Genomic DNA, 10394 nt, shown 5'->3' with positions numbered 1-10394 from the left:
AGTTTCAAAGTACAAATTATGCATTTATAACTTTGTCATAATGCTAATCTGAAAATAAGAAACTCCATTTTGAAGAACGAAAAATGTTTTGCTTCAAGGATAAATTTTACGGAACAAGGAACATGGCCGCCTGATTATGGCGTGAATATTATACTGAAAGGGAGAGACATTGTGCCATTTGCCCTACAATTTTATATAGTCTAGGAGTGTGTGAAAAGCATTCCTTAGTTATAATGTTTGTTATTTGCGATATCTGTCAGTGTGAAATTTCGTCAGGTGAGGGGAAACAAGATGTTCCTTTGCTAGAAACTGAAAGTTGATTTATATTAATAATTTCCACGAAATCGTAGAAAAATTAGAAATAGAGTCCAGAGTTTTCTTTGAGCATGTTAAGAATAATACTTAGTTAACACAGCTAATGAAATTGTGACACTGACAATTCAATAGTAAAGTCTGATTTGCATTTTGGCACAATTTTAAATAGGTGCAATTTATAGGAAGTAAATCCACCTCCTTGAAATGGACATTAACAACTTTCATGAAAAATACAGTGTGGTGGTCAGACGAGTTCGATCGCCAGTGGTCAGATAGCTCAGTTGGTAGAGCACCTGACTGGAGATTTAGGGGATTCCGGTTCGAATCCTGGTCTGGTCCATCACATTTTTCTCCTCTCTTGTTACATTTGGTGCAGTTCCATGCCCTGGAAGTGACAGGTGAAAGACCTGCCAGGGAAGAGCCTGGGTTGGTTTCTTTGGGGGCTGAAGACTAGGGATGTGCGATTTTATCTGTATACCGGTATATCATGATTTTTCTTTGTGCGATACCTATCATGATATGGAGACTAAAATACTGGCATTAAATTCCCATAAATAATTCACTTATTTGTTCAAAATTTAAATAACAATTGCCAGAAGTGTAAAATGTTGTAAAACAATGGTATCCTAGCATCCAAATATGCTTTGTTTAATATATATAAATTAAAATTTTAAACAGTTTAATTACATTTTCACAACAGATTTGTTAGAAGAATTATGGATGTTCATTTAAAACATAGTAAAAATATCATGATATTACCCTGATATTCTTGGAAAAAGTCGTGATATATTGCAATACGTAATTTCTGCCGATACCCATCCCTACCGAAGACCTTTAAGGAGGGAGGAATGTGGCGGCCAGACGGGCTTGATTGCCTGTGGCCAGAGAGCTCAGTTGGTAGAGCACCTGACTGGAGATTCAGGAGGCCCGGATTCGAATCACGGTCTGGTCCGTTGCATTTTTCTCCTCTCCTGTTACAGCAGATTACCATAAAATAAAGTAAAATGTGAACATGAGTGAAATAATCTTTTTAAAAAATTCTAAAAAAGGCAGGACCACAATTAGTTGTATTGATATGCAAGAATTCCTTTGTGAAGTAAAATAATGCTAGTTTTTTAACTCATGATTGCTAGGGTAAGGATGAGATGACATCAGAAGGTTGCAGATTAACATGGAAATTGGAAAAATAATTTTTGAATTTGTTTTTTTGAAAAAAAAAAAAAAAACAGCTGGAAAACAGTTAAACATATTGATCCATATATAGTTTAAATCCATTCAGTTCTAGTCAATTAAGACCCATGAGGCTAGGGTGAGGCCATAATAAAGGTTAACTGTTGTACACAGGGTTCTATAAAAAAAAAAAATCTTTAAAAATTACTCCAGAAGAGCTGAGCCACAGTTCATTTTTATAAAGAATAAATGTATACAGTGAAAAGTCTTAAAAAATCCTCTCTAGGTACATCAATACTTAGATTGTTTTGGTGAGTATTGTTGGTAATGGGCCTCTTGTTTTTGTTTTTCACAGCTGACCTGTATGACTACCATATCAATGGTAAGCGTCATCAGATTCAGCTCCGACGTTACCAGACCAGGAGAGATGAGGCCATGCGAAGTGTGTATGTCCGGGGATTTCCACCTGCCACACAGGAACATGAGCTGCTCGCTTATTTCTCAATGTTTGGACCAGTGGGAAAAATTATCTATGATGAAAAAAAATCTGCCAAGACGGTACTAATGAAATGATTGCTCTTGAATTATTACACAAAACCGCTTCTTTCATTTCAGCTGAGAGGGAACAATTCTACTAAATGTAGAATCTTTCAGTAGTTTTAATATACATTGTTAGTCATATACATCTATGATTTTCGTAGGGAATAGTTCTTTAAGATTTCTGAAATTCTGATAATATTGCAGACCTTGCCAAGTTTTCTCTTTTAAAAAATATTATATTATTTAGGTTTTTTGTAATACAAGTGTCATGTTTTTATAATAAAGATAACTCAATATATTTTTTTTTTTCAATACAGATACATGTATTTGGAGTATCTCTATTAGTTCTATTAGATAATGAAAATTTTAAATTATGTCATTTTTTTTTATTGTTTCATGGTAGAAAGTACCAGCCTTTGCAATTGTGGAATTTGTGTCACCTGATACAGTTAAAACCGTTACTATTTATGGACAACATGTCATAAACAGCCAACACATAGAAATCAGACCCCGTTCATTTAAAGAGCTGCGAACAGAACCTTATTTCCCATGGCAGCGTCAAGAGAACAACAAAGACATGCCATGGAATAGGTACCAAAACAATTTTGAAAAATTAGCTGCCAAGAACATACAGATGGGTCCATATGAGAGTTACAATACTTATCAGCCCAAAGGGAAGAAAGCCAAGGGTCCTAAACCAGTCAAGCAGGGTAGAGCCAAGGACTCTGAGGGTCAGGACATTATCCCTATACAGTTGGAGGAGTTCAGGAGTTACCTAACAGAACATCAGTGTGTGGGGGTAGGTACACCTGCGGGTTAGTAACCAGCTGTTCACAACACAAGATTACATTATAATCTTGTTATTTAAAGCTGTTCATGATCAAATTTGTCAAGTCGTAATGGACATGATGATTTGTTCTGTTGTAGTATCTCAACTTCAGAAACTGTTTCAGTGTTATAGTAAAATTATTAAAAACTTACAACAAAATTTTGAATTTAAGTTAAACATATACATAAATTTCCTTTCATTTGATTATCCACTCTTGCTTGAACCTCTTTGGGTGTTGACTTAGAACAATGAAAAATTCTTTGGCATATTAGTACATAAAATGACCGAAAATTGATAAATTAAAGTAAAGAAAAGCTTTGTTCATTTCTAATTAAAAAAACCTTTGGTATACATGTATTTGTTACCATACAGTTAACATCCAATGATCTTGAGCAATCTTTCCTGTAAATATCTGATCATCCAGCCATCCACTTGATCTTCCATGGGTGTGACTTATACACTGGGCACATTAAAAGATGTGCAAAAACACATTAGAAAATTTAATTTAAAAAAAGCATGTATGGGGGATCTGGTGAAAAGTTTCTTTAAGTTACCACCCCACAGTCTTCATTCTGGAGGATCAAGTGACATGTCCAGTGTTTTAAATGTCCTAACTGTTACTCTCCATCAGATACAGACCCAGATGATGCTGTTAGTAGAACTAACACAAGTGACAGCTCTAGAGTTCCAGTACCGCTATACAATTTGTAAAACTCTCGAGGACGCTCTCACACCATTCTTCCCAGGTTTGTTCAACTTGGTCAAAGGAGACAAATTTACTTTTTGGAGCAAATATATACATGTACATGTACAGCTGAACCTTGGTATCTCAAACACGGATATCTTGAATACCATTGATATGTCGAAGTAATTTGGAAGTCCCAATCACTATTGTCTCATTGTATTTTACCCTCAGTATCTCAAACCCTGGGATATCTTGAAGTTTTTTCTTGGTCCCATTGAGTTTGAGATAACGAGGTTTGACTGTATATACATAGTATATAGTGTGAATATTGTTCAGGTTTGTTTGTGTGCAGTATCATGGACTTTAAAATGCTGGTTTTTCTTTTTAATCTCATTCTCGAAGACTTAGTTGTGAAAAAATGATTTCAAACAAAAATTTTGTCAATGAAAATTAATGGATCTAACATTAATGTGTCAATTTAATACAAGTTTGAAATTCAGTTGTACAAGAATATGGAAGTAACATGTATCATGAAAAATAAAACAGAAAAAAGCTACATGAATGTATAATTTATTTGAATTTTTTTGTTTTGGTGCACATACAAACATTGAGATTTCTCTTTAAAAATAACAACAACAAAAATAAATAAAAGGATCCATATATTTTGAAAATGAAGTGTTTCCTTTGTATTTAATGTAGGGATGACGGTAAATCAGTTTGGGTCATCTGTGAATGGGTTTGGAATAAAAGGCTGCGACATGGACATCTTCATTGACCTGAGTAAACTAGGAATTCCATGTAGAACGGGGGTAAGTTTAGGGAGCATGGAGCTCTAGTAAAAATGACAATAAACATGTATTTTGGGAATCTTCAATGAAAGTTGATTGTTTATCCTATGAAATAAGGAAATACATGTATTGTGATGATTGCAAAAGAAATGCTGAACTTAAAAGAAGTATTCTGTACAATGTATTTTGATTATATTACCATTACATATGCCCATATAGAAAAAAAGTAACATAAGAAAAGTAAAAACAAAAAATATCATTGAAGTTGAATGAAGTTGGCAATGAGCTGCCTGTGATTAGATGCTTAGAAAGTTTTGGGTTTCTATATACATGTACATGCAATGGTTTTACTTTATATCAATACACTGACAGCTGTTTTCGTTTAGAATGTGACCTTACCCTTCGTAAAAGATCTTTACACCCTGAAGAAGAAAGCTAAAGCCCCTCTCACTCAGTCGGATGTGGATGGTATGAGGAACATGGACAAGTTGAAGCTGATCCAGCGTATTCTTACTGAGCACGCTCCCACCTGTATGGAATCCCAGATTGTACCAAGTCAGCGATGTCCCATTTTACGCTTCACTGATTACAACTCCCAAATCAAGTGCGATCTCTCCATTAACAACAAGTACAGTTTGACATTTTATTCATTAAAACTCTTATTAGGAAGTCAAAGGGACTTCAAATTTTGCTTCCTTATAACAGAGAATCATTATATCTGTATAAGAAATATAGTGAAAAGTCTTCATATAAAAATTTTTTTTTCTAAAAGCGATTTCTTAATAACCAAGTTTTACTGTATTTAGGCAATATTTTAAGGTAAAATGTTTGGAAGTTTTAAGTGAATGTAAATTTTTTTGAAATACATAGATCATATATCATTTTCCTAGGTATTTGCTATGTGTCCAAAAAAAAAAAAATGAAAGTCAAGATACATTCCTCATTTTTGATAGTAACAAACTGGAAATTTTACATTCAATTCAGTTTTTTTTTTCTGCTTATGACACTTTCATCAAAGATATTATATGTAGCTTTAATAAAGTGAAGGCCATACATAAATTGATGTCTTCATATCATGCACTGGTTAACTTAACTTTTGTATCAGTGGACATGTATCAAATAGATATACTAAGTTCTATCATAAAGATATAATTATGTTTCTTTTTTTTTTGTTCTTTCATACAGATTGGCCCTACAAAACACTCGGTTACTCCAGACCTTCAGTTTGTATGATGCAAGGATCAAACCCCTGGTCTATACCATCAGGTATTGGGCCAAGGTCAAGGACATTGCTGGGAATCCCAAGGCTTCCAACAGATTGTCCTCATATGCCCTGACTATGCTGGTCATTTACTACCTGATGAATACCACACCCCCTGTGCTACCCCCAGTGGAAGAACTTGCCCGAATGTGTGGTTGGTATTAATTTTGCTACTGGGTAACATAAAGTCATGTGTAAAGCACACATTCATGTAATAGATCCCCCCCCCCCCCCCAAAGTTTTGGGGGAAATCCTGAATAAAAGAGGTCATATGTATATAACATGCCCCAATTTTTTTTTCAGCAAAGTAAAGTAAAAAAAGTTTAGAAAGTAAAATATTTGTATCATTTCGAAAATGAAAGTAACACACAATTTTTAAATTTCTTTGTAAATGCAGATTACAAATGAGCTATATTTACATTTCATTTTGACTTCTGATTGTTCTTTTATTATATTTAAAAAATGACGGTGAACTTTACTCTCATAATGAAAAACAGTGTTTAGAAAATACATACGTACAAGGTGGACAAACAATATAATAAACAAAAATTATTACATGCCTAAAGAAGGGAGAAGTACCTGAACAATGTGCTCACAATGATTCCATGCACATGTTTGTATTTACATAAACAACTCATACCAAGCAAAATTCGTGTGTTGTTTTAAACTGCAGGTGTTTCAAATCCAAGTGGCCGGAAATTGTTAAAGAAAAAGGGGTCGATATGAGTTAAATTTAGCAGTGATAATACCCAAAATAAAAAATAAAATAAAGTCAATTTAATAGCTTTTTGAGTAATTTTATTGAAATTAGTAAATACCAACTAAATGGGTATTTATCTAACTGTTGACTTTCCGGTGTATTTACCAGTGATCTTTGTCATGCATGACAATCGTTCAAAATGGGGGAATACACAATAAACCTACCGCATGATATCAGTGAAATCAGTCCTTAAAGCTAAGAAAAGTGTCCAGAAAAATGTGTGTTGGATTTAGTTCCTGTGTAATGTATGCACCCCCCCCCCCCCCCCCAAACTCTTGGAACAATTTTCTGACAAAAGAAAGTGCATAGAATACACTTGACTTTACAATATTTGGTTTTACATGCTTGTAGTATATGTGACTTTCTAATTGTTATTTTGTAAGGAACAAATACATGATTTTTTTTTTAAGAATTGACAATCAAGTGGAGTGTTTTTATGTAAATCATGATCGGTAAAAACTATTACATTTGTATATTAAAAGGAAAAAATGTCAGGCAATATATTATGAAATGATTATATTTGTTAGGTACAGACTTTAAAACCCCCTGAAGAACAATGATGTTCAATGTAGATTATAAAATGAGTAGTTATTATTGCTTCTGTTATTTATTTTTCAGGTAGAGAAAGAACTATCATTGACCAGTGGGATTGTTCATTCGTGTCAGCTCAGTTTATGCCCCCCACTACCAACATACAAACCATAGGTACGGTATTAACCAGACATATAACATATGGTATTTTGTTGCTATTTCATTAGAGCCTCTATCATTTATTAATTGTCTAATGTATATGTTCTGTATAATATATATGTATAAGCTGTATAACATGTTCAATTTTAGAATTGCTGAAAGCTGTGAATCTTTCATGAACCATAGAATCTTGTTCATTTTTAGAGGAGTTGTTACATGGGTTCTTTCAATACTTTGGTAATTTTGACTTCCTGTCAAACCCTATGTCTGTGAGGACAGGGAAACCCATGACCTTGACTCGAGCAGTTCTGGAAAAGACACTCAAGGTAAACATTTGCTTTCAGTCCAAGAGACGAAACAAAGATTAATACATGTATACATGTATCTTACAGTTTATTATGAGTTGTAGGAACTCAGATATTACATTGGCATTGTTGTCTACCAGATTTTTCTCTTTATAAGAAAAAATTCAGTTACCTGTATGTATACACTGTATGTACAAACATAACCTCTGCATGTAAATGTGAACATCAGAGGCTGGAAATAGAAATGGCAGAAGTGTTTTATTTAATTTTAGTATATTTTGTTTGTCTGATTGTTTACATAAAGAATATAATGATGATTTCAGACTCCATTTCACAAGATTATGCACTTCTTTTTAGGTTGGATCCATGATTCTTCAGGATCCCTTTGTCCTAGATCACAACATTACACAGAATGTTAATTCAACAATGGTCATCAAAATAATCAAAGAAATGAATCTTGCCGAGGCAAAAGCAGTGCGCTGGTTTGATGTGGCTTATGCAGAGACAAAAAGCATTATGGACATACTAGGTAATGAAATACCTGAGGGATTTGAGGTTAAGAAAATTAAACTTAAGAATCCTATGTCAGAGGAGCTTGGTCCTTATCAAATGCTCATCAGAATGAATTTGGACAAGCTTTCCCGACCAGACATACAGGCTTTGGAGGCCTCGGGAAACATGAGGCTCAGCTGGTGTAAAAAGATGATGGTGTTCTTATACCGCCTGATAGAGAGAAGTCTGATGTTTGACTGTGATTTGGCAGATGTTACCCTCCCAGTTAACCTGAAATCTTCTAGAAACTACTCCATCTACAGAAGTGTAAGCAAACCAATCCGCCCTGCAGCTATGAATGAGGAGGAACAGGAATCACAAGAATATACAGAGGATAACCAGGAAGATGGGGGAGATCAGATGACTGGTGAAACCAGTCAAGCACCTGAAGGAAACTTGTCAGAGGGTCAGAATAGACCAAGCACATCAGAGGAGTACCATCAGTCTTCTGATTATGGGAATTCAGCATCAGGGTCAACAATGTATGATAATTCAGCAGATGATGAAGAGTACAAAGATAATCAGGGCTGGGCACCTGCAGGGAAAGGTCCCACATCTTCCACCACTGTTGACGGAACAGAATTAGTTCCAGTGGTGGATCCCATGGATGAAGATGAGGAGGAAGAGGAGGAACGGAGGAAGCAGGAGGAAGAGGAAAGGCTAGCAGAGGAAGAAGATAGACAGAACGATCCTTCGTACATCCAGTATGATTTCCAAGACTCGGAGTACCACATTGACATGGATGTTAAGGTAATGTGCAGGATTTGGGTGGAGAGAAAAAATGTGATGAAAGAGCTGAAGGAAAGAGGATTTAGAGAGAATCTACAGTTAGAACAGACTGTCTCTGAGAGGCTGTTCTATGAAGTCCATGGTCCCATGAAATGGCCTGTCACACAGTTCCGCTGTGTGCTGCGTTCCATTGTAACAGACAATGGAGCCTCTGTATTGCTGGACTGTATGGCTGATCCCCGACAGAAGGAGTATGATTGTATTTTTCACTACATGAAAAAATTCATAATCAAGAGTGTCGATAAGTTCTTTTATGCATAGACTGGCAGAAAAGAGGAACATGATGAAAACAATGTTTTTTGTTGTTCAAATTTTTGTTGTGGTTCATTGATTTTCACAGTTGTAAAATATTTTTTAACATTGTGTCTGGTAAATGTATGATATTGCATTGTTTATACATGTAATATTGAGATTGTCCATTGTACACAATACTGAGAAAAAAATTATTGTTTTTGATATACATGTAGGTATGTGTAGATAACATCTAGATTCACCTTTCTGTTTCAGTTTTCACTAGTAGTACAGTGTATTTTTAGTATAGATATATACACTGAATGTTTGTGATTAGTACATTATTGACAGAGTACTTTATCTTTGTTTTTGTATAGTTACCAAGGAAATAGCAATTCACCTTAGTGAAGGTATACAAGTTGAACTGTGTGAGAGAACTGCATTCTAGTGTGAAGTAAAATATGTTGAAACCAGTACTAAATATGTCCAGTGCTAGCAATTGTTGAAGGCATAGTTTATTTGAAGTACATGTACATGTATTAATTTCATCGAAATTTTGACTGAAATTGTACTTGGGTTAATTTAATAGTTAAAAATTTTAAATTGACATGAAAGTTTTGTTTTTTAATTATTTGATTTGAACAAATTGTAATAAAGAGTTATTGCAATTTAGAACTTCTAGACATGACATTTTTAGGCTAATAAATTGCAAAGGACCATGGGAGTAAGATTAAAGCTGAACACAATTCATAAAAGGAGGAGAGTTACCATATAGCGGGAATTTTTAGCAGAATTGCTAACTTTGGCCTATTTTACCAGTTTTGAAGTAGACCGCTAAAATTTTAATCGCTAATTTTGTACCCTTACTTATTAAAACTGAATTTAAGAAAAATTACTTAGATAATTTTGATCAGTCCCTTGTTAAATGTTAAATCTTTATCCGGTATTGGTATTTACTCAAGCTCTTGCAAAAATCGATATTCAAACATATATTAAGCATATTAGAACTCATCTAAAAGATTAATTTTATCTCTTTTTTGCAAAATTGTGGTACTGTGTCCGCCAAAAAATGTTCCGCCAAAATTATTGACATACATTTGAGCCAGCAAAATGCCAATTTTACACCCACTGAAGAATCCTGCTATACGGTATCTTTGTCCACCATATTCCCCTTCTCTAGCCCTTATATAAGTCTCAGCTTTCTCCACAGTTCAAAGTATTTCGCTTCACAGATTTCACCTGAATGGCCAAAATGTATAATCCTCTCCCATGTAGGAGAGAGCTACCCGGTATATGTGGACTCCGAACCCTTTCTTGAGACGATGCCTGAATGGACATTTCCTTCATTGTCATTGTGAAATACTTGGGTGTGACAAAAATTACTTCTCTATGCCTACGTCAGGAAATAAAAGTTACCAAAGATACATTGCAAAGTGAAATAAACACAAATGCATGTTCATTGAAATAAAACATAAAGGA

At 34.5% G+C, this 10394-nt stretch overlaps 1 protein-coding gene across 1 annotated transcript; it reads left to right on the top strand.

The window, feature by feature from the left end:
- Positions 1-153: 153 nt before the first annotated feature.
- On the top strand, positions 154-9590 carry LOC133190210 (poly(A) RNA polymerase, mitochondrial-like). Its single transcript, XM_061325714.1, has 10 exons — positions 154-276; positions 1841-2043; positions 2429-2824; positions 3486-3600; positions 4239-4348; positions 4714-4955; positions 5513-5742; positions 6967-7053; positions 7243-7364; positions 7701-9590. The coding sequence occupies exons 1-10, from the start codon at positions 234-236 to the stop codon at positions 8943-8945; spliced, it is 2793 nt and encodes a 930-aa protein (XP_061181698.1). The 5' UTR covers positions 154-233; the 3' UTR covers positions 8946-9590.
- Positions 9591-10394: the final 804 nt, after the last annotated feature.

The sequence above is a fragment of the Saccostrea echinata genome, unplaced genomic scaffold (assembly GCF_033153115.1).
Source record: "Saccostrea echinata isolate AGI-Se365-2 ecotype Australia unplaced genomic scaffold, CSIRO_AGI_Sech_v1 ptg000001l, whole genome shotgun sequence".
Lineage (NCBI taxonomy): Eukaryota > Metazoa > Mollusca > Bivalvia > Ostreida > Ostreidae > Saccostrea > Saccostrea echinata.
This window is presented reverse-complemented; position numbering and strand designations above follow the sequence as displayed.

Excerpts from the sequence above, each read along its gene's own strand:
- LOC133190210 (XM_061325714.1), top strand. The coding sequence starts at position 234 with ATGTTTGTTATTTGCGATATCTGTCAGTGTGAAATTTCGTCAG. Across the intron at positions 3,601-4,238 it reads TCTCACACCATTCTTCCCAG|GGATGACGGTAAATCAGTTT; the intron begins GTTTGTTCAACT and ends TATTTAATGTAG. Across the intron at positions 4,956-5,512 it reads GATCTCTCCATTAACAACAA|ATTGGCCCTACAAAACACTC; the intron begins GTACAGTTTGAC and ends TCTTTCATACAG.